General features: G+C 42.4%; 3 protein-coding genes across 5 annotated transcripts; 2 read left to right on the top strand and 1 right to left on the bottom strand.

The window, feature by feature from the left end:
- The first annotated feature begins 107 nt into the window (after positions 1–107).
- BLOC1S6 (biogenesis of lysosomal organelles complex 1 subunit 6) lies at positions 108–6465 on the top strand. Its single transcript, XM_015872939.2, has 5 exons — positions 108–1063; positions 1832–1976; positions 3011–3098; positions 4023–4109; positions 4883–6465. The coding sequence occupies exons 1-5, from the start codon at positions 700–702 to the stop codon at positions 5000–5002; spliced, it is 804 nt and encodes a 267-aa protein (XP_015728425.1). The 5' UTR covers positions 108–699; the 3' UTR covers positions 5003–6465.
- Positions 6466–6828: 363 nt separating this feature from the next.
- Positions 6829–20776, top strand: SQOR (sulfide quinone oxidoreductase). 3 transcript variants are annotated; one of them, XR_001557467.2, is made up of 11 exons: positions 6829–8382; positions 9215–9433; positions 13252–13507; positions 13816–13986; positions 14459–14512; positions 15863–16057; positions 16978–17187; positions 17677–17856; positions 18817–18884; positions 19798–19976; positions 20321–20764. XR_001557467.2 is itself a non-coding variant. In XM_015872935.2 (11 exons), the coding sequence occupies exons 3-11, from the start codon at positions 13271–13273 to the stop codon at positions 20376–20378; spliced, it is 1356 nt and encodes a 451-aa protein (XP_015728421.1). In that variant the 5' UTR covers positions 6829–8382; positions 9215–9433; positions 13252–13270; the 3' UTR covers positions 20379–20764. The 3 variants fall into 3 exon arrangements, 2 of the variants coding, with proteins under 2 accessions (XP_015728421.1, XP_015728423.1); XM_015872935.2 differs by having other exon boundaries at positions 17677–17860; XM_015872937.2 differs by lacking the exons at positions 6829–8382; positions 9215–9433 and adding an exon at positions 9479–9748 and having other exon boundaries at positions 17677–17860; positions 20321–20776.
- Positions 20777–21027: 251 nt separating this feature from the next.
- Positions 21028–23517, bottom strand: LOC107318743 (nicotinamide riboside kinase 2-like). The gene is made up of 8 exons (XM_015872940.2): positions 23206–23517; positions 22922–23012; positions 22712–22757; positions 22411–22597; positions 22182–22253; positions 21604–21710; positions 21305–21396; positions 21028–21204 (listed from the first exon to the last, which is right to left on the bottom strand). Exons 1-8 carry the CDS (start codon positions 23229–23231, stop codon positions 21199–21201), a joined length of 627 nt encoding a protein of 208 aa, XP_015728426.1. The 5' UTR covers positions 23232–23517; the 3' UTR covers positions 21028–21198.
- Positions 23518–23547: the final 30 nt, after the last annotated feature.

The following is a 23547-nucleotide window of genomic DNA, read 5'->3' on the forward strand; positions in this document are numbered from 1 at the left end:
GTCGGCACACGGACTGATGGCGTGGGCTGAGGGCCCGGCCGTGTCAGGTCTGCAGCACACAGCCGCCTCCTCTCCATGTAGAAGCCCCCTCCTCACACTGCTCCCAACAGCTGCGGGGCGGTGCTGTGTCCCAGGGGGCGGCATCGCCTTCAAGGATGTCGGGAGAAACGAGCCGTGAGGCCCGGCACCGTGTAAGCCATCCTTATCTGGATTATAAGGGATTACAGGGGTGCGAGTTCTGCTTCTACCAGTTCTGACACAACAGTATCTCCGTGCTCCCATGGCTGACTGCCAGCCTACAGCCACCCACAGCCAAACGCTGTCACTGCTATGAGCCCGACTGATAAACCTGCATGGAAACAGCGCTGTGAGGGAAAGCACATGCTGTTATTGTCCTGGCCGAAGAAGTTACCAAGTAATGATGAGAACACTGCACAAAGCTCGACTTCAAGCTCTGATTAGATAACAGGGGCAATGCTAGTAATGCTTTTTCACAGCTCCTTGACATTTAAATACTTGAGCTGCAGGTGAGTGTGCCTCTGAACCAAACATTTACGATCCTTACTGCAGGTTCCATGTAACTCCCTTTTCAAACACCTCCACTGTCAGCAGAAATCCTCCCTGAACCCCCTGCAGGTCCATGAGCTCAGCAGTGCCCGGACCTTCCACTGCAACACAGCTCCCAGTGTGGATGTCACCATGACAGTGAGCGATGCAGGATCACTGCAGGCAGGAAAGGGAGAAAGGCAGACTTCTATCAGCCTCATTTTTGGAGCGTTGGGTTCGATAAATAGTGAAGTTACAACCACTGTGGAGAAACAGGCTCCTAATGTAAGCTCCTCGGGAAGCAGCGCGGAGCACGGAGCGGCCTTTCCGTGCCGGCCGAACCCGGCAGCGCTGCGCTCCCACCCCCCCCGTCCGAGCGTCGCTTCCGCATCCGGAGCGTCGGGCGCGGCCTGCGGAGCCGTGCGGAGCCGGGCGGTGCCGGCCGGGTCTGAGCCTGACGGAGAGGCGGCCATGAGCGGAGCGGAGGAGGAGGAGAAGGCGGCGGGGAGCGTGTCGGGTACGTGAGGGGCGGCCGAGTAGCACCGCTGGGCCCACGGCTGTGTCACAGCTTAAAGAGCTGTCGATACGTTGTCGCAGTGACTGGTAGCATTGTTCTCCCCCCGCTTTGTGTGCTGCGGGACTTGGTGGTTTCAGGGTGTCGTTGCTTTGCCCCGTCTGCCGCCTCCCGTTGTGTCACGGTCCGGCTGGGAGGTGACCGCGCCGGGCGGAGCTCACAGAGCGGTAAGGATCACAGAGTGACCCGGGTTGGAAGGGACCTCAAGGATCATGTAGTTCCAACCCCCTGCCTGGCAGGGCCACCAAACATACACATTTACTAGATCAGGTTGCCCAGGGCCCCGTCCAACCTGGCCCTGAACACCTCCAAGGACGGAGCATTCACAACCTCCCTGGGCAGCCTGTTCCAGGGCCTAACCACTCTCCTAGTGAAGAACTTCCCCCTAACATCCAACCTAAATCTTCCCTCTTTTAACTTAAAACCATTTCCCCGTGTCCTGCTATTGTCAGCCCTTTCCAAGAGTTTACTCCCCTCCTGGGAGTAAGTTCCCTTCAAGTATTGAAAGGCTGCAGTGAGGTCACCCCGCAACCTTCTCTTCTCCAGGCTGAACAAGCCCAACTCCCTCAAAGGGAGGGAAGGAGAGCGGTGTGAAGAACCGTGCAGCTGGGTGCTGAAGTGCTCTTTAATTTCAAGCTGGAAAGTACCACTGCTGTCGGTGATACGGTGTAAGTGCTGCCCGACCCCGCTCACCTTGCTCCTCTCTTGCAGGTGCCAGTGATGCCTCCCCAGATGAAGGAGTCGAAGCGGATCTGCCCATTATAGATGACAGAGCAGTGGAGAAGCTGACTGAGGGGCTGATCTCTCACTATTTGCCTGATCTTCAGAGATCCAAATCAGCCCTGCAGGAACTTACGTAAGCAGGTTTTTAAATGCAGCTCCCTTTATGTGCATGCTGTTTTTCCACGTGATGTTCTAGCTTAACTGGAAGGCAGTTTGTTGTAGCATTTCTATATTTTGACTGTCCCATTGTTGCCTGTTGGAATTTTGTCTGCAGAGCACCCAGCACTAGAGCACTAAATTCCCATAAGCCAGGCACAACAGATGGGCAAATTTCTTACGAACTTGTTCCATAATGCAAAGTTTGCTGAAAACAATAGATGTACTTTGTAGCAGTAACCTTCATGTTCAAAGCTGCCTGTATATTGTAATATGTTGCAGTATATTGTTGCTGTGCAGTTTGCATCGCTAAGCAGATATAAATTTTTTATACACTGGTATCTTACTGATAATTGAGAATAGTTTGTTTCAAATGTAGGCTGGGTCTACCATATGAAGTAACTGGAGGAGGCTTTACACAGAGCCATCTCAGCTTTGTAGGCTTTGAGTTTCATTATGTGGAATGTGGTTATACTGCTGCCAAGGACAGCCTGTGTCTGGCAGGAATTTAGCTGATCTGTGTGGGTTGAAAGATTCTTGTTAAGCCCCGTGGATTCACACAGGTTCTATGCAGAAATAACATAGTGCTGCAGCGTGACTCAGAGGAAGGGGTGGAGCTTGACTTCACCTCCTCTAGACCTCATTTAAGGGCTGACCACCACTAAGGCAGCATCTCTTGGAGATCGGTTTGGAGGGGATTGCTTCAGCATTTCCCAGTGAAGGCATCCATATCAGTGAGTTTTTCCCCATAAATAACCTTTTGAATATTTGTTACCATCTTTGTTACCGTCTTTGTATCGTTCCACCTTACACAGGGCCAGTTTAAAAAAGAATGCAAAATTTTCTCCCCAAACTTTCTAAGTATAACGCTATAAGAACTTGCCAATTAGGAAGCTCCTGATCTAATGAGTGAGAAATATCCACTCTGCATACCTAGCTTTTGCAGTATATCCTTAAACTTCTTCATCTGTGCTGCTTTACTCTAGTTTTATGGATCTTTTCTTGTTTCAGACAGAACCAAGTGGTATTACTAGAAACGTTAGAACAAGAAATTACAAAATTCAAGGAGTGTAACTCCATTCTTGATATCAATGCCTTGGTAAGTACTATTAATGCTATTATAAATCCCTACGAGCATGGATTCTCCCACCGAGGTATTAGTAGCAGGATGGCTAGCAACCAGTTAAGATACATGGGACAAATTCCTCCTGGAGAGGGTGCGGAACCAGCAGATTTCCTTTAAATGGAAAGGGCACTGGGAGGAAAGAACAGACTCAGTCTAGTTTTCTAAACCAGTAGTCAAAGCAAATGTATGCATTTGTTGAGCAGGACTAAGGTTCCAAGGTGAGCTCTGTGCACATGTCCAGTCTAGCAGGAAAGGTGCTTGAAAGACACGTGGTGCTTCAGTTGGCAATGCTTGTATTCCATTTTGGTGAATCTCAACTCAGTAGACTGCTGAGTGTAACCATTGAGATATGATAGCATAGCAGAAATACTAAGTTGTGGCCTGAACCAGTGATTGAGCACATGGTGGGAAGGCAGGGCCAACCCAGTGGAGCTCAGGTGCATGTAATGCAATTCAGTGCATCTGAGTGACTGGAAGGGGTGCAGCCAGGATCCACCCCTTCCCAGACCTCCTTTAAGGGTTGGCAGTGGAGACAAGAGGATCTCACTGGAGATCCCTGCCTACCTGAGGCCTTCCAAGGGTAAGCAGATTTTTTTTTTCTTTGGTTCTGTGTCCATGGCAGCTGCACTTGGGCTAATCCTCACCTGCTGTAGCATAGGATTTTGCCACCCCACTACTCACTGCTGCGCCTTCCATCAGACTATAGCATTACAGATAGTTGTTTGTATTTATGTCATATGTAAGCTTTAAACATAAGCATGAACAGGTTAATCTATTATCAAACTGCTCTGGCAATGCTGTGTTTGTACTTATTGTTTTGATGCGTAGTTTTATGAAAAAAGTGGGTTTTTATTTTTAAACTTGACAGTCATTGCCTTAACTGCAATGTTTTTAAAGTTTTCAGAAGCTAAACACTATCACAGCAAGTTAGTGAATATTAGGAATGACATGATGATGCTCCATGAGAAGACATCTAAGTTAAAAGTGAGTTGAGTAACTTTTCTTACTTTCTAACATAGCAATTTAGTTATGTATTACTGTGTTTTATTTTGGATGCATGCTGAACATTCTGGTGAAGATAGAATCTCTGTTTAATACCATCCATGACTGTTTTTTCCGTGTTTTCAGTAGCACTTAAACACTTTTCAAACTTCTGTTTACTGCTTTCTGTGTTTAAACAACTGCAGTATCTTAACTATTAGTAAGTCTCAGAATTGTTGTCATGGTTAAGCAGTACATTACAAGAGCTGTATTTCATTCTGTCTCTTAATCTGCTCCATTCCAGCTAGTTTTCTTCATTGTTTCAGTTTCTGTGCTTCTTACAATGAGAACTAGACTGTCATAAATGTAAGACTTTCTCCTGTTTAACGTACTGTTAAGTGGCACAGGTTCACTGACTTCGTGCTATGTAAGCAGTCGCTAGTTAGTTCTGGCAAAGTCAGTCTTTCAGTATGTTCAGTTAGAAGAACACGTTGCACAGTGCACACCTTGTCTGATGCATGAAAACATAAACTGTTTTCCCTTCAACCTCGCTAACTCATCCTTTACACTGTGTAGGGTAGAGTTTCTGCTTGTAAGAAGAAAGGAAGTAAAAGAGAGGAAGAACACAGAAGTAGTTTACAGAGCATTCAGTCATAACTGCTGTGAATTGGAGGAGAGAGTGTTAAGAGAATGGGAGAGATTTTGTATTAGTTCCAAATCCCACTGCAAAACTTACTGTTTGTTTTTTGGCTTTTTTTTTTTCCTTTTCTGTTTAGAAAAGAGCACTCAAACTACAACAAAAGAGGCAGAAAGAAGAACTGGAAAGAGAGCAGCAACGTGAGAAGGAGCTAGAGAGAGAGAAGCAGCTAACAGCAAAACCTGCAAGGAGGACATGAAAGCAGAGCGTGCAACAACTTGTCCAAATAAATCACTTCTGCATTCTCTGGAGTTAAGGCAAACTTTGATTAAGCCAGACTGTAGTTATTACTAACAACAGTCTACTCTCATGCTGTAATTTCCAGAATGATAATAATCAGTGGGTAACATTCAAGTTTTTCACTTTGGTCATTCAGGTTGCCTTCTTTTGTAATGCTATGCAGTTTGATACTACTACAGTATAAGTTAATTTTTATATATAAATATAAATATGTATATTGGAGAACCTAGGCATCGTGGGTATTTAAATACCTATAACTTTTTAATGTGTTTCTGGGTCTTAGAATTCTGAGAGCTGTTTGGTTATTGGCATATATATTTTCCAGACAAAATATGGGGTTGTAGTTGTTAAAGTTCAGTTGTGGTACCTGGACTTCAGAGCCTGTTATACTGAATCTGCATGGATTCTGGCCGTTGTAATTTCTTTTCAGTGCCATTAGTCATAAATATAGATTGATTTTTCTTTGTGTTTTTTTTTTTTCAGCCTTGATTTAGTTGGTGGTTGTTTTCCTTTTGTTTGACTAATTGAGGCATAACCAGAGCTGAGCATTGTCATCTTCACATGGAATTCAGTTATCTGTAGGAAAAGTTACTGCATTTGCTTTTGTTCCATTTATTCTTGTGCATTCAGGGGCTATGTGAGCTAGCGTTGCAGGCTGTCCTTACTTAAAGTGATTATTATTAATGAACATAATGATAAATATTGTATGGGTGTTGATATCCATTTCTCTGAATTGAATTACCTGCAGCACTTGGTGTGAACTCCCATTCAAATGAACGTACACATTGTCTAGACTGGTAAAGGAGCTCTGGGCTGTTTGTGCCTACAGTCTAACACACCAACATGTTGTCCCTATTATTTAAGTCATATGGTGGCACATATTGAAGTAAGATGAAGGGCAAGCTTTGTAAAGCTTTCCATACAACAAGTATGATAAGATATCCAAGCGGCACAGTCAACATTACTTTCATTTTTAGGTGGTTTAAACATTGTACACCTGCCTGGACTCTGCTGTGCTGTATCTTTCTGAAGTCCTAATTTCTACTCGTAAAATATATATCTTTTTTTTCTTTGAAAGATCTACTGTTATGAGTAGTCATCAGAACATTGTTGCAGTTTACTTTGTGTGTTTGGAGCAAGGAGAACAAACGACTGGAGTAGTTTGAAATGCCTTTTCTGAAGTAGTAATAGGTTAAAACTGAAGTTGCCTTTTGTTCTGTCTTAATTGCCAGTGGATTGTTGGCCTGTGCTGTGGTTTATGTGTATTTCGAAAAGAAATGTTAAAGAATTTCTACAGTCCGTTTTTGGAGCAAAATGTACATTACTGAATATTAAGGTTTTTTTAATTTTATTTTATAATGTAACTTCAAAGTTAGTTTTTAGGAATTTAAACAGTTCTTATTAAAGCATAACATGAAACTAGATGCCTTGGTGAAGTATCCTAATCAGGATTAATTTCCTTTGATATTTCTCGTTTGTTATCTCATCTGGTATCCAATTCGGTGTTTCGTGTTGAGCTCTGTTGTGTGTTGGTTGGTTCTCTGTCTGCTTGTTTTGGGGGGAGGCTTGTGAGTCATTTTGCTTTTTCCTTTTTTTTCCCCCCCAGTACCATGGTCACTTCTACTGAAAATACAGAATTCTAAGCATAAGAATTGGTGCTTTTTGCTAAACTAAGTAACTTTATTCCTGTGTACATTTCCTTACTGATTGTACCAACTTGGTTTTGAACTATCAGGTACTTGCAGTGGAATTAATTCACTTAAATATGCAATACCACCTTGAATTTTGATTTTCTAAGATTATACAAATGTATGGATTACAAGTGCTGACTGAGGAATCTTGGCTTCTTGTGCTTTTATCACTAGATTTAACCTGTATGCTTAATTTGGGTACCCACTCCCACCACTGTTCAGGTTCACAGTAGCCAATCTTTTAATTCAGTGAAATTTAACTTCTTTGTTGGCAGTGGTAACTTTGCTTTATGAGCATAGTAAATGTTTGTCTTGTATTTTCCTTTTGGAAAGTAATCATAGAACATGCTACCTGGTTTTAGTCTATGTGCCATGACTTAAGTGGCAGTAGGCACAAATAGTACTGTAGTGTGCCATGACTTCAGTGACAATAGGCATAAATAACGCTGTGCAGGTTGCTTACGTAGCTGTTCAGTTGGGATTCTTTGGGTGTCCTCTGGCTGGTAGATTCCCAGTGATGCTTCAGTAGACGCTTTCTGCCACCTACCGTTTGCTTTGCAACACTGCTGGGTCTTTTCATTCTCTGCTTGGATTTTCAATGCTCTGACCCCACTGGAGTAATTCTTTTTAATCTAAGTGGTTTAATTATTGATTGGCTGATTTATTTATTTATTATTTTGTTCCCCTTTTCTCTCCTCCAGTTAGTTGTGCAAATGCATGATGTAACGTGGTTTAAATGAAGAATATCTGGGCTGACTAGAACTGCTGAGAAGAGCTGTACAGTTGGGACCTAAGTAGTACTTCCATTTCTCATTGTCTGTGCTCTCATCCATCCATTTCTGTCTATGGGGAAAACAAATCAAACATCCTGCCTGGCAGATGTGAATGAAAATAGGAGGGGGAAAAATTCTGTAGAACTGTTGCAACAGGTGGATTGCAACTTAATGAAGCAACTTAATTAAAGCTTGATGTAGAATAATTTCAAAATCTACACACTGGAAGGCATTAATCTCTAAAACAGTAACAGTAATTAGTTTGGCACTGTCAATAACAGTGAGCTGTGAGATAAAAGGCTGAGCTACTTTGTCTGACATACTGTAATAAATATATGCCCCAGAACTGCTGTGAAAACAAGACTGTCTGTTCATATGTCAGTCAGGCAAACACTAGACCTGTAAATTACCAGTCTGGCTTATTGCCTTGATGAACAAGATCTGTGGGGTTTGATTTGTTTTATTTTATTTTTTTTCCTGTTGTCTGGGACTCGGAGTCCCAGATAAAGAGTAATATCCTGTGCAAATACAGCCTGCAAGAGTAATTACAGTACAGTTGATTGGAACCTGTTGCTGCCCCACCACCTGAAAGCAGCATTTCAGCCCTTCAGCAGCTCAAGACAAGTTGCTGATTTTTCCAGTTCTTAAAACTGGGGAGCAGTCATGAATGTATATTATGCATGAGAATGTATTTTTATTTCTGCTTTGCTTTTACTACTGCTGATCTTTTGTAGCCTCACAGATGCTCTGACATAGAGGTATGCCAGAGGAATAACTCAAAAAGAAAATGTCAAAGATGATGTGAAGGGATTACTGCATTTCTTCTACATCATCTGGAGTTACCAGCATTCATTTAAGACTGTACTTGCTGTCAGGTAGGCACTTTCCAATGGAAAATAATACCTGCTTTCTAGAGCTCATTGTTGAAGTCTAGACAAAAATGTGTGTAAATTGCATTTAGAAAAGCAAAAGGAGGTACAGTTCTCTTTGAAGAGGAGAGCTGGTAAGTGACCTGTTGCTGTAGGCAGATATTGAACTGTACTTGGCTGGGCAGATTCAGTGCTGCGCTGACTAGATATGGGATCCCTTACCCACAAAGACAGCAGCTGCCTCGGGCACCTCAGCTGAACTGAAGCAGATGGCTGTTTGTGGAAGGTCATTACTTTTAGATTAGATTTCACCAAGTTGTCCTGTGGAGCATCAGTATAATGAACAGACCAAGTGATACCTTTAGAGGTATTCACTTTAGGCATGTACCAGGCCTCTCAGCTGCTGCTGAGCAGAGAGCCCTACCTGTCACTGCCATGGGGTAGAGCAGCCCCAGCTGCACAGCCAGGCAGTGTGCCTTCCCTCTGTGGGGAAAAACATTTTTCAGAGCTGAGCATCAACCTCTTAGAAGAAAAACGCGCACAAGGCTGTGCTTGGAGTCCAGCCAGGCAGCTGCAGTTGGGCAGCAGGAAGCACCCTGCAGGTGGCCTGTTCCCATCTCCTGCTTCTTGCACGAGGACTGTGGAAAAGCTTCATGATATTTTCCAGTTTCAGTCCTCAGCACCTTTGCCCCATTCTTTACAGCTTCCTACAAGGGCTGTTATCAGCTCAGCTGTTCCACCTATGCAGAAAACGTGCCAGGAAGGGAAGGCCAAAGCCCAAGAAGGAACTGTTTGACACATGGTTTGGATCACTGCTTTTTTCTTTCTTTGCTTTCAGTTCCTACGATGATTTGGCATAAGTCGTTCTGTCTTTGCACGCTTCTCTCAGCTCTGATCTTTGCATGACTTTTCTTGGCTCAACAAACATGACTCAGTGGATTAACGACTGTTACTACTTCACCTGTCAGCGTGCCATAAATCAAAGGCCCTATAAAGCCTTTGGGGAGAACGCAGAGAGGCTGAGCTCAGCAGCAGGATCCTTTGTTCGTGTATTGAGGTGAGTTGCAGCCTGGTTTCGCTCTGAGGCTTATTTTCTGATTTTGGTGTGGGAAAAAGAAGTTACACCGCACCAGCAGACGGATCGGGTAGATAACGAAATCTATGCAGAGCCGGAGGTGCGGGGCAGGCTCGGGGCCAGCAGCAGGACGGGGCTCGCTGCCTGCTCGGCCTTTGCCCTCCCGCAGCCGGACAGCACCTGGCTGCACACACCGCTCAGCTCCGCCCCGCCGCGCCCCCGGGGGCAGCACCCGGCGCTCGTCGAGGCGGCGGCGCGGTCCGGCAGCGCTCGGAGCCCCGGCGGAGGAACAGGGAGGTGAGTGCGGGGCGGAGAGGGGTCGAGCGGAGCTGGTGGGGTGAAGGGTGAGGGGGGCGGGGGGTCACCATGGTGGGGTGGGCGGTGTGTGTGGGGTGCGAGGCGAGAACCCGCCGGCTGCCATGTTAGTACGGCGGGCCGAGCGTGGTCGGAGCATTGGACGCTAACGATACACGCCGGCTGCTCGGGGGGCTGCGCGGTGTTCACGTTCAGCGCTGAGTTCTCTATCCCGGCTCCCGGCGTTACACGGCTCCGGAGCTGACTGCTCGCTGGCAGTGACCGCTCTCCTCGTGCGTTCTGGCTGAGGTTTGGGCTCCTGCAGCCGGGAGGAGAGAAGGCTCCGGGGAGAGCAGCCTTCCAGTGCCTGAAGGGTGATTAATAAGCGGGAGAGGGAGCGACTTTTTGCACGGTGTGGTAGTGGTGGGACAGGAGGGATTGGCTTTAAACTAAAAGAAGGGACATTGGGGTTAGATGTGAGGGAGCAGCTCTTTACTGAGAGGGCGGTGAGGCCTCTGAGCTGCCAGAGCTGTGGGTGCCCATCCCTGGAGGTGCCCAAGGCCGGGCTGGGTGCCCTGGGCAGCTGAGCTGGGAATGCACAGCCCACAGCAGTGAGTGGGGCTGTAGGGTCCCCTCCAACAAACTGTTCTGTGATAGGACTCTAGAAACACCATTTCTGTTCTGCTGAGTTTGCTGTTTTATTGGGTGAGGGTTGGGACTGCTTAAAATGCATGAAAATGTTGTAATGAGTTGCCTAACAAGCCCATTTTCAGACAGGTTTTTCTTTAAAGCAAAATGTAATAGAAAGTTGGCAATGATTTCCTCTATTATGCTTTTAGAAGTGCGGTTTGCTTGTTTTTTCAAGGGCGGCTTAACAAGAATAGTTATTGTTTTGTTTTCTCAGACCCTTAATGGTCTGTAAGCTCCTAATTCCAGGAAAATATTTCCACTATTTGTTTTTGACAGGAAAGTTACTATTCTTATCTTGATTTCATCTTTTTAATGGCATTCAGGCACTAAGTAACACTGAGCTCTCCTGGTCAGTCTAACTGTGGTTTTTGAATGTGTTTTCTTCAGTATTAGGCAGTTATTCCAGAAGCGTGCAGTACACAATATTTATTGTCACATCAACACATTTTTTTTTCCTTTTCTGAATCTCCTTTTCCTACAAATAACCGTACAGTAAAAGAGACAAGAGAGTTATGGGCGGAATCAGATATAATCTTTAAGCTAAAACTGTTTTTAAAAGGCTTTTAAATGCTGTCCCTCCTCACAGAAATGCCATTTTTGGTGAACTTGCTCTGAGTCACATTGTGACCCGATTCTTATGTGGTGCTATAGGAGTTGTGCTGCAGTAGCATTACGCAAGATTCTGTCACTGTAACAAACCACATCCTGAAAGTATTCAGAGTAAGTTTACCTCTCATGGTGACAGAACTAGTTTTACACAGATCTGCCCTAAGCAAAGAAGAGTGCATCACTGAGTGGAGGAGTGCTACGATAGGCTTTGCCTTTCCAGGCAGTGCTCTGAGGCACATCAACATGTGAGTTCATGCAACATAAGGGATGTTTTGTTGTGTGTAGTTCAAAGGACACTTGGTAAAAGTGCTGTATGTTACAGTGGTCTTCTGAAAGCTTAAGATTTCAGCTCAATTCAGTAGACCAATTACTGATTTTCTACTTCTTCTTTCATTTCTGCTATTCCTCTGTCTCTTTCTGTCCAAATCACAGGACTGCTCTGTTGAGGGAGTGCAGCTGTTAGTTTGAGAGTTTAATACTAAGGATTTTCCTGTTTGTTTTTGAACATCTGCCTACAAATGATGTTTCAGGTTGTTGTTTGTGCGTGCTCTAAAACAACTTCAAAGCAAAGAAATGCTGCGTTCTAGTCATTCCATTAGATGTTTGTTAGTTAAGGCACATCTCGTGTGTTTATGAGCATGCTTAATTTAAAACTATTCAGTCAGAAAAGATAATTATTCCTTACTTAGCATTACAAAAACAAAGTTCTATTCCCTTGGTCTGGGCGTGCTGTGCACTTCAGAACAGCTGTTCTCTGTGCTTGTTTCTCTTGCTTAATACAACCCAAACCTCAGGTTCATGAACTTCCAGAAATAGGCTGCCCTTAAAACTGTCACAGACGGAAGTTGCAGAAATTACTTGTCATTAAAATTCCTCTTCCTTAGTTGGAGAGAGTATGAAACATCTGCATTAGGTAGATTTTACTTCTAGTGCTTGACCAGCTCCCTCCCCATGGCTGAGTGAGGCTGTTTGCTACAAACAGCAGCCTGCACTGGGTAAGCAGCAAGCAGCCTTTTAAAGTGAAACTAATTTACCCAGAGTTGATGTTCTTTGGTGGAGAAGAGGATGAGAAGAATGTCTGTGTTTTGGGAACTTCCTTTAAAACAAAGCGGGTAAAATAACTTATACTGGGTATACTTCCCACGTTTCTTCTTCTCCTTCCCAAGCTGTTTATGCTTTGGGGATAATAACAGCACTTCTAAAGGATTTGGGGTACTCAACTGAAGGAGTTTTAGATGGCACATGAAGGTGCAGAACAAGTTGCTCAACTACGTCTCCAGTTTTGGAGAGAATTCTTGAAATTGACCTCTGGAACTTTTCTGGAAAATATTTGAGTTCTATTTAGTTTTCAAACTCCACTCTGTAAGTACCATAAATAAGTTCTACCCTTCTAAAGTGAACGATGATTCAAGGAATTAAACAAGAGGATGTGGACAAAAATCCTGCCATAAGTTCCTTTTCAAGTTATAACACCTTATTGGCAATGCTGCAATGAGGAAATGAATTGAAATGAGTTTATACCTGTTTTATTGCCGAAAAGCTTCAAAGCAGTATTTGTCATGTGCATTCATCAGAGGGAAAGATTTTGTTGGTTGTAGCAGAGGGAGGGAAACATTCATGGAGATCAACTTTGACTGACTTCAGGTAACACAATTGCACTACCCAGTGCTACACTTTATGGTTTTAACTCTTGTTTGTCAAGTGAAAAGTGTAGTTGTAAGCAAGGATACGTATGGATTTTCTGACCTTTTGTTTGCAACTGTTTTGCTGTTGTAATATTTGGGCATTCTCAAATATCTAAAATCCAGGAAGGTGTAAAGTGTTGTTTCAAGGAACTTTATTTTCCTGTCAAGTTTAGGGCTAAATATCTCTCCTGCAAAATTAGACTAGCCCATGTGTCCTTGCTCAAAGCATCGTGAAACTGTCTTGCTTACCATGATGTCTTGTAGCCCAGAGACCTGAGAGAAGGGGTCATTTGCTAGGATTCATTTGCTTGTATGAAATTTTAGTTTTCTGGCAGAGTCTATGATTTATTTATTTATTTTTTTTTAACCCTCTCCAGATTGCTTACAGTCAGTTTGGAAGTTCAGTGTTTTAGCTGCAACAAAAATTTAATGTTAGAATTCTTGCCTTGAAGACATATCTGGCCATATAAATAAATAAAAGCTGCCTTACATCATTAACTGGTACTTCTCCTTATCTTGCAGCTTCCCCACTTACTGAAAGATGTCACCAGTTGGAGCAGCATTGTCCTGTTCCTGTCTCCGTCCTGGTGTATGGCTGCTGCTGAAGCCAGGCATACAGAAGAAGAGCTCCCTTGGTTTGCATACAGCAGCCAGGTGTGCTGCTAAGGATTATTATGAAGTACTTGTGCTGGGTGGAGGCTCTGGTGGAATCGCCATGAGTGCTCGGATGAAGAGGAAAGTGGGGGCAGGGAATGTGGCTGTTGTTGAGCCAAGCAAGGTAAGTCTTCCTAATGCTGAAAGAAGAAGCATTTGATGTATGTGATCAGTTTGATCTGATTCTCATCCCTTTCCAGCCCTGCTTACTGTGGAGAGGAAGCCAATTAAGTTGATTTTAGTAAGCTCGGCATGATTATTTTTATTTTCCTGCCCATCACAGAGATGCATACATCCATCCAACTTTGTTATTTGTGTACATTCTTTTGTTAAGAATAGAATGTTAATAGATATCGCCTCCTATTTGGAGTGATGTGCCTTCATAATCAAGAGCAATTAAATTATTCTTAAATGTAAAAACATTTATTTCAGACTCATTACTATCAGCCTCTGTGGACCCTGGTTGGTGCTGGTGCAAAGCAGCTGTCAGCTTCTGCACGTCCAACAGAAAGTGTGATGCCTGAAGGTGTTGAGTGGATTAAATCTCGAGTTACAGCATTGGATCCAGATAAGAACTGTGTCAGGCTGGAGAATGATGTCAAGGTAATAATGTTAGAAGAATGTTATTCTGTGTCATGAGCTGTCTGTTCATCTCTGCAGATCCCTTGGAACTGCCAAAGGAATAAGGCCTTCCCCAGCATCTAGGAGGTTAGCTAATTTGCTTAGGTCTTATAAGAAGTACTTGATTCTAAAATCTATTTCTAGTAATTTTTGCAGATAACTGTGTGAGAACAACTACATCTTAAGACATCACTTTTGTTACAGGTCTTTTTCCTCTTCATAGAGAACTGAACAGAAAAGATGGAATGCCTTGCTTGAAATATCTGGTTTTGTGCGTAGCAAAGCCTGCGTGTTTAGCATTTTAACAGTAAATTATTATTCAAGCTTGATGCCTACATAACTAATGTCTGCCTTTATGGAACTATTCTGTCAGATGATTTAAATTTGCTTTGATATAATATTTTGTTGTGTTCAATCTTTTTATTTATCTAATTTTTTTCCATTTTCTCAACAGATATCTTACAAATACTTGATAATTGCCCTTGGGATTAGTCTGCATTATGAAAAGGTATTTATTTTACAGTAATCGTTCTTACTAGTTTTAATGGCATCACATGCCCTCATGATTCACTAAAGTAAATGGTTTTTCAGTGCACTTTCTTATTTCAGGATAATAACAAATCTAACACACTAATATGAAATAAAGAACCAGAGGGTAGCCTAATGACTTAAGTATGTCTGTCCATAAATCTATATGCAAAAAAACAAATTACCCTTAGAAAGCTCTTTTAAGATAGCTTTGTGCCTGTTAGTTTTCCTGTATGTTTTTTTTACAATGGCACTTAAAGAAAGATATTAGTGCTGCTGGTGCTAGGATGATTGTAGCAGTGCACAGGAAGAGGAAAAATACAAAGGCAGGATGTTTGTGGAGTTTGACTACTGGCTTTAACGTAACCAGCATGTGATGTAGTAATGTATTTGAGTTTCTTTTTTAATAGCTCCCAGTTGCACACACAAAGCAAGAGTTAATTAACCAAAGTCATGCCAAGTGAAGTTCAGCTGCTGATCTCGGCATAATGAGGAACTGCGTTGTGTTTTAGTAGTTTTATTCAGTCTCTGTGTAAATCTCTACAGTACAGCTTGGAAAGAAATAAACTCAGTATCTGGAAATCCAGAGTTTGGCAGCAGAAGCCGTGTGATACAGTCAGTCACTATTACTGCATAGTGAACTTAGTGAATAAAATTCACAGTAATAGATTAGTATGACATTAAACCCAAAGTGGCCAGTTTAAAGAAGTTGATTTCTCTTATTTGTCTTCACTATCAACATAGTTCCCGGTGTAAGCTGTAATGTCTCAAACACATTGCAGTGTATGTTACATGACTCAGTTTCCTCTTATAAGTCCTGCAAAGCATTACTGCAAAACAGGGACAACTGCCTTTCTCAAAAACAGATCTCTTGAGCACAGCAGAAGTAGTGAGAAAATAATTATTGGAGACAGAACCAAAGCAGAATATCTTTAAGAAATACTTCAGATATCTGAAAGTGAGCACTGAACATCTTTGTTCACTTTATGAATTTTTGTAACACTTTTAATGTGAGGTTTTTACTTACGATGATGTGGCACTGACTTTTCCTGTTCTTACTACAAATTTGATGCTTCACTTTATGCTGAACACTTATGGTATGGATGTTGCAGAACTGTCATTTTAGTAAATATTGCATCTATTAAGTCATCTACTAAGTAGAGCTTAGAGCTCTAGAAACGTATATTCAAAAATACCAACTAGCATATGGGCTGTTCTAACTGTGGGCCACTTAAATAGTCTTGAGAAATCTCAAGTCTCCATTTAACACTCGATGATGAAGACAAAATTCTTGCTGTCTATATGTTAAACCTTAATTTTGTTTTCTTAGATCAAAGGCTTGCCCGAGGGTTTTCATCACCCTAAAATAGGTTCCAATTATTCAGTTCATACAGTAGAGAAAACTTGGAAAGCCTTGCAAGATTTCAAGGAAGGAAATGCAATCTTCACTTTTCCAAACACTCCGGTGAAATGTGCAGGGGCTCCTCAGAAAATCATGTATTTATCTGAGGCTTACTGGAGGAAAGTAAGTATTCTGTTCACTCTTACAATGGCTCTTCCCACAGTTGTAAGGAAGGTTTGTTTTAAGGGGTTTGTTGTATTTCTTTTATGACAAATAAAAACTGCATGAGATAGAAATGACTCACAATTATTAAACGAAAATGACCAAGGGGCTTTTTCTGTTATTAATGTGTACAAAATGAAGCTAACTGAATTATGCATAAGCATCTTAGAAATTTCTGGAGTAACTTGCAGAATTCAGAATTTATAAGGGATGAACTGCTTAACCTGCCTAGAGAAAGCTACCAACACAGATGTTCTCAGCCTAATTTACAACTTCAGATGGAACACTATAATCATATTGGCTGGGTTTTTTACTTGTTGCTGTAAGTACTTAATATTTGATGCAGACTGTCTTTCTGCTCATCTGAGAAGTGATTATCCTCACTCGTCCTGGCACACAGTCTCAGTGACAGGAGAGGTTTTTGCTGGGCTGGGAAAGCAGATTTAGTGGAAACAGAAGACAGCTTCAAGTGAAAGTGTCAGACCTCATGCATGCTTTACATTTCATGAGCTGTCTACTGAGTGAATGTCTGAATAATGCATAGAACTGATGGTTTCAGAGTGGAGTGCTATGTAGTGGTAAGCTATTATATTTAACCTTCATACAGCATTGTTGTTCAGCATATTGCAGCCACCTCTTTTCAGTAGCAATCTGTGTGAAGCATCTTCAGTATCTCACTCTGAACGGGTGAGGCATCATAAATGTCAAAGTACAGGGATGTATCTTGTGTAATGTGCTGTGAAATAGCTGTTTCTGATGAGTTCTAGTGTTAATACTGCATTAAGCACTGAAATGCGCTAATAGTTCTGTCAACTCCAGTAGTGTGGCACAATTCTCTTGCTTCTGCTATCTTATCTTAGTAATTTGATCTTTCCATGCAGACAGGAAAACGACCCAAAGCAAACATAATGTTCAACACTTCACTTGGTGTCATTTTTGGTGTTAAAAAATATGCTGACGCGTTGCTTGAAATAATAAAGGAGAGGAATATTGCTGTTAACTATAAGTGCAACCTTGTTGAAGTTCGAGCAGACAAGCAGGAAGCTGTGTTTGAAAACCTGGACAAACCTGGAGAGACTGAAGTTCATCAGGTTAGGAGATTTCAGTTCTCTTTGGTCCTTTCTCTTTGTATATACGGTAACGTAACTGGTGTATTATAATAACATAATCTCTGTTGCTTTATTGTAAAACTGCCATTTCATCCTTTTAGTCACATCCTCAGTTTTCAAAGATTCAGAAGCTCAAAGCTAAGGTGGTGAGAAGGGGTGGGGAAAGTGGGGTGGAAGTAACAAACTGCACCTGGAGCTCTGTGTTCCTTGTGAATATAACTTGTCTCAGGCATAGATGGAGGAAAGCAAATTGCTGTTATGGCAGCTTACATGGTTTATATATGGCAGCTTACAGACTAATAAGGTTCCTGTTAATAAAGAATTTGGAACAGATGCATCTCAAATTTGAGAGCAGATTTTCACTCTATATACTTGTTTTTAAAACTTTTTTTTTCAATATGTTCTTATATATCAATATAGGATGATGTGTTTTTATTAACTAGCCATTTAGTACTTTTTCTTTCTGTCTAGTATGAAATGCTTCATGTCACACCCCCAATGGGGCCGCCTGATGTACTTATCAACAGCCCTGTCTCCGATGAAAACGGCTGGGTAGATGTAAATAAGGAAACTCTACAACATAAAAAGTATCCTAATGTTTTTGGTATTGGAGATTGCACCAACCTTCCAACATCAAGAACTGCTGCGGCTGTAGGTAAAGGTGTATGTGTGTCTGTTCATGTAGTGATAAAAGTGTAGCAGTGCCAGTAAGCTTTTAAACCAGACATCGTTTAGTTTGTTACTCTTAAGGTCTTAACTCCATTTTGTTATTTCCTGTCTTTCAAAAAGTCTTCAGTCCCTTGGACTAACTGGCTAGTGATTGTACTGATGCCATCAGTCCTCCATTTTCTTATTCCACATACTTCACAGTTGGACTAGTTCTATTCTGTGTTCTCAGAATGGTGTAAAATGGAGTTGTTACTGAATTCTGGAAGAATGCAAGAGTAGCAAGTCTTTCTGCTCTATCTTAGAAGCTCACATGTATGTGTCAGCTGATAAGTTACAGCTGAAGAGTCACGTTTCTTTACTTGTAGCCACAGGGTACAGTATGAAAACACCTTAGGTATATAATATCATAACTAAAAATAAAAAAGAGAAATCTGAGGGTGAAAAAAAGGCTCTATGATATATTATTAGTCTAACAAGAAAAATGATATTTTGAAATGAAATGAAAATGCTGCAATAGGCAACTATTGCAGCATTAGTCTGGAACTTCCCTTGCAGCATTAAAAATGAAAGAGAGCAAGCAGAACTTACATGCTGCAGTCTTAAGTTTGGGAAGACCAAACAAGTGTAATTTAGCACAGGAGTAGACATATGCTAAAAACATGCATTTCAAGTTTTCTCAAGCCTTTTGCCTCCAACATGCAATGAGGCAAAAGCATTATTTCAAATATGATTTCCCTCCCCAGTCTCGGACTTGAAATAAGAAAAGCTGATTTGACACAAGTTCAGTTACAGCTGAATTATCCAACAGCATACACTGTTACTATTGTTTGCTGCAGTAATGACATTAGTTGCTGTCTAAAGCAAAGTCTTACTATATTTATATATAGATGTATTTTAAAAATATTAAGTATTTTATATGTTTTTCTGTTTATTCTTGTGTAGCTGCCCAATCTGGAGTGCTTGATAAAACTATTTCCCTGGTAATGAAGAACCAGTCACCAACTAAAAAGGTACCTACAGATCATGTCTTAGGGACAATGTTATTGTCCCTAATAGAACAGGAGGTTCTGCCAAGACAAGCAGTTAAACTATGTGAACTGAAGATAGAAAGGGCTTCGTGTCAGCAATGGAAGTGCTAAATAGCTTCTTACTGTGTATCATAATTTTAGTAAGTAATTGTAGTACTACTATAGTAGTAATTAAAATAGCATAATTATCCACAAGTTCTTCAAAAACTTGTATTTAAGTATTTGAGTTAAAAGAAATTAGGTTCTTCAAGATGGATTTAGTGTATGCTACTATAACCCCCACTCCAAGAAAACCCTCACAAACCTTACATGTCTATGCTAGGCACAACTTGTCTCTCCTGTACAGAAAGCTATCTTCTAAGAAGGAGTTAAATTTAGGTTTTAGTACTACAGAAGCTCTTCAGTCTGTAACTTTGTTCAGACTTCTTTTTGAGACCTAGCTCTCATTTTATGCATGTCTTCAGTTAATATTCCTGGACTGATACTCACCTGAGTATCGGTCTGTGCTGCTGTGATCCCCTGCAAGTTCTTACAGTTGTATTTGAGATAGTTTATATTCTGTTAAAAGACAGCACTAGCTCTCATTCTCTGCTCTTGTCACCTGTTCTGTTGGTTACATGGCCAGCAATTAATGATACAAAGCCCTTTAAGTAGTTGTTTAGGTTGACTCTAATTCGAGGTCTGTTACAATGCCAATCTACTATCTCCAGCTGAAAGAAAATGGGTTAGTTATGATCACTGACCCAAACTAGCAGACTTTTAAAACTTAATTAGCACTACAAATTCAGAAACCTGGAAACTTATTTTGAAATAAAAATGTTTATCACAAAGCTTGCAGTACTTGAACGTTTAGCCCTTAATCAGATTAATGAGAAGGGTGTATTCTTTGTTGCAGTATGATGGATATACCTCCTGCCCACTAGTAACAAGCTATAACAAGGTGATTCTAGCAGAATTTGACTACAATGCTCAGCCTTTGGAGACCTTTCCTATTGACCAAAGTAAGCAGAGGACAACAATGTACCATATGAAAGCTGATATGATGCCAATTCTCTATTGGAATGCGTTACTCAAGTAAGTATTTTAAGTCAGGGCAGGCAGAGCTGCTATGATTGTTTGTTTTTCAGGGTGAAGCCAGGTATCTGTTCTGGCTTACAATTCCTTGTAAGAACAGAAGTTGTTCAACTTATCCTGAAATCTAGCAACTGAAGTGTACGCTTAGTCATCACTAAGACCTCAGCTTGTTGAGTATTCTGGGTACCTTGCTACTAGTAGGTTTTGTGCAATATTTCACTTAGTACCTCTAGCACTCATCTTAGTAAATAGAAGTATCACATGAAAGAAAAAACCTTCCTCACGCTGTGATAACATGTACAGATAAATGTATTTGACTTGATGAAACAACTCTTCCTTTCCAGGGGATACTGGGGAGGACCGGCTCCTATCAGAAAGCTGATGCATCTAGGCTTGAAGTAAATGCTGGTTCTCAGCTGAAGTTCTTGAAGAAATAAGACTGGCCTTGTGCTGGATGTGTATGTATACTTCCTTTTGGACATCTCTTCAATTGACAGACTTCTTTAATCATCACGTTTTTGTCCCAACTTTAACTTTCTGCCTTACTACTTTCTTGTATGTGATCCAAGGCCTTAAATTAATAATGTATGTAGATAGCAGTTTCAGCTCAAGTGTCAGCTTGCCTTCAGCTGCAAGCCACTCACTACTGAAACTTCCTACAGTAATCAACGTCCTTAAATCAGTTTTGTATGTAAGGAATTTTCTGTGACTGTCTCCCAACTTCCTTACTTCCAAAATCTAAATGTGCACTTAATAAAATAATTAAATGCTAGTATTTGCATTATTCAGCTTTTCTCACACTTGAATTTTTTCACAAAAGCCTCGTCTATTTTTTAAGAGTAAAGTTTTGTGTTTGATGTATAATCACAGTGAACCATGATGTAGTGTATGCGTATTAGCAGAGTTGTGCCACCTACCATCAGTTCTGTTATGGTGCTTTACTGCTATAATTTAAGTACATGCAAATAGAATTTACAGTAGACTAGATGGTAACAAGACTTAAGTCGCATGAGGCCAGCTACTAGGCTCAAGCACAAATTAAGATGACAGCTGAGGGGAAAATGCTTTTTAATTAATGACCATATGTAACTCAGTTTTAGGAGAAAACTCAATGAAGCCAATTTCAGGAGTTGAGTCTTCAGAAGCTGGAACTTCAGTGGCAGTCAGGTAGACAGCGCAGAGCAAACAGGAGTCATCTTCAGTCACAAGAATCAGTGGAAGCTTATTTCTAAACAGAAAGACATGAATACTTTTCAAGTTACAGCTTCGTGCTTTTTGTACATAGCTTTTAAAAGGGTTACCCTGGAGTTAGAAGCATGAAGACGTACCTGCATGTTAAGTAGCTCTTCAATCTTATTTTGGATCTGTCCATATACCTCATTAAACAGTTCTTCCTTGGATTTTGTTCCATTCAAGTGCACTTAAAGTAAGAATATATAATGAGAGCTATAATAGAATTATGCTTATCTAACCCTGTCAGATTCTAATTTGAAGAGCATGCATTTGCCTTACTGGAAAAAACATACTCCACCCAACAGTTTCAGATCATATACATACATATATCCTGGGTTTAAAGAAAGAGCTTTTTAACAGCCTTATTAAAGTGCTCCTGTTATTAAAGACTTACCCACATCAACACCAATATCTTCCATTATCTTCCTGTGCTTTACATACATAGGCCAAACGTGACCATCGAACAACCCAGGTGGATCGGGTACAGTGTAATTCCTTGAACTATAAATGAACACAGTGTTAGTCAAGAGCAGTCTAATTACAGCTCAGGCAAATTACATCATGTGCACTCAAGTTTTTCTACACCCTATTTTGAATGCATTTCATTCAGCGTAGTTTTAACCTTATCAACAGTGCTACCACCAGCAAGCAGAGAGGTGCCAAAAGAAGTTGAAATGTGAAGGTTTGAAGTTTGCAAGATGCAGAAATGATTCCTAGATGATTGATGTTGGTGTTCATGAACAGCCTTCTCCTAAGGCTGCAGAAGTTTGGGTGAGATAGTTATCTGTTCACAATAGTCTGATAAAAAACCGTGGGGTTTGGTTGCTGGGAGGAAATATGGTTTTTCAACATAGTAACTAAACTACGTTATTGTTTACCCTGTCAAAGTAAAAAAGAGCTTTAAGGAAAAACTAAGTCTTGAGCTGCTGAAGATGTTACTGGGCTAACAGAGGAATTTACAAAGAAACTCACCTTCTTCTCCTTTTACACTCTTCATACGGAATGGAAAGAAAGTACCGATGGTGGAATACATCAATCAGGGGCCTGAAAGAGATGTGTGCTGGGTTACAGCTTGTCTGTACCAATGAACAGGAAGGGAAAACCACACCTGTCTCTTCTGTCTGGTGCGTGCTTCATGCTGTGACACCTGAACTCACATCAGTCAATACTGGCACCCTTGGTAAAGTCATACTGTGTGTACCTGTAGGTGTAAAGCAGGAAGCCCTCAACAATAAGGATGTGGATCGCTTCATCTCCTCCCTGTCTGTCTGGTGAGATCTGGGCATCCAGTGTGTTGTTGATCCCATGAGAGCGTTCAAACTTGACCGGGTTCTTTATCCAAGCGTTGATGGTGCTCATCATCGCCTCCATATCTAATGCACTGATCACTGAGACGAAACACTATCGTTAGACAGAGCACCGGCTCTATCAGTCAGCACCAAGAAGGATCAAAGTATTAAATCGGAGTTACGCTGTTCAATAATGCTGGAGAGAGACCTTACCATCGTACTGCTTAAAGCCATCTTCAACTTCTATTTCATCTTGAGGCTGTAACAGCAATAACAAGAAGCCGTTTGGTTGGTGCCAGGCTCGGCACAAAGCAGGAAGGATTACACAGAGCGGGATTTGGAGCTGCCCCAGCCCCGCAGATAACGGGCGCTGGGAACGAGGCGCGATAACGCCGCCGCCCAGCGGGCAGCGAACACACTCACCTTGAAGAAGTCGTCCTGGTGCACCACGCTGCAGTTGGGCAGGGCCTGCATCAGCCGGCGGGTCAGGGTGGTCTTACCGCCGTTGGTCACCCTGGGACGGAGCGAGACGGTCACTGCCGGCCCGGGGCGGCGCCCCTCGGCCACGTGCGCGCGGATCCACGCGGCGCCTTCAGCCCCGACGCGCCGCGCCCCGCACTGCGGAACCACCGGAACAACCGGAACCACCGGAACCACCCGGAACCACCAGAACCACCCGGTACCACCCGGCCCCGCCCGCCGCTCACCCGCCGATGCCGATGATGATGTTCATGGCGCGGCCCGCAGCCGCCCGGCCCGACCGCTACAGCCTGTTCCGGGGGGGGAAGGGAGGGAAGGAGGACGGGGCCGGGGACTCGGGGTCGCCGGTAGCGGCCGCCCACGTGCCTGAGCCGGGACCCGGGGAGGAGAGGGAAGGAAGGAAGGGACAGAGAGAGGAGATGGAAGAAGGGGAGAAGCCCAACGTCAACTGCCGGGCAGCGCCATGGCCGGGAGCAGGAGCAGCAGGGCGGGCACAGCAGCGCAGCGCTCCGCAAAGGGACAACGGCACCCGCCGCACGGGGCTTCCCTGAGCTGCCGCGCGCCTATTG

This window comes from Coturnix japonica, chromosome 10 (genome assembly GCF_001577835.2).
Source record: "Coturnix japonica isolate 7356 chromosome 10, Coturnix japonica 2.1, whole genome shotgun sequence".
Classification (NCBI taxonomy): Eukaryota; Metazoa; Chordata; class Aves; order Galliformes; family Phasianidae; genus Coturnix; species Coturnix japonica.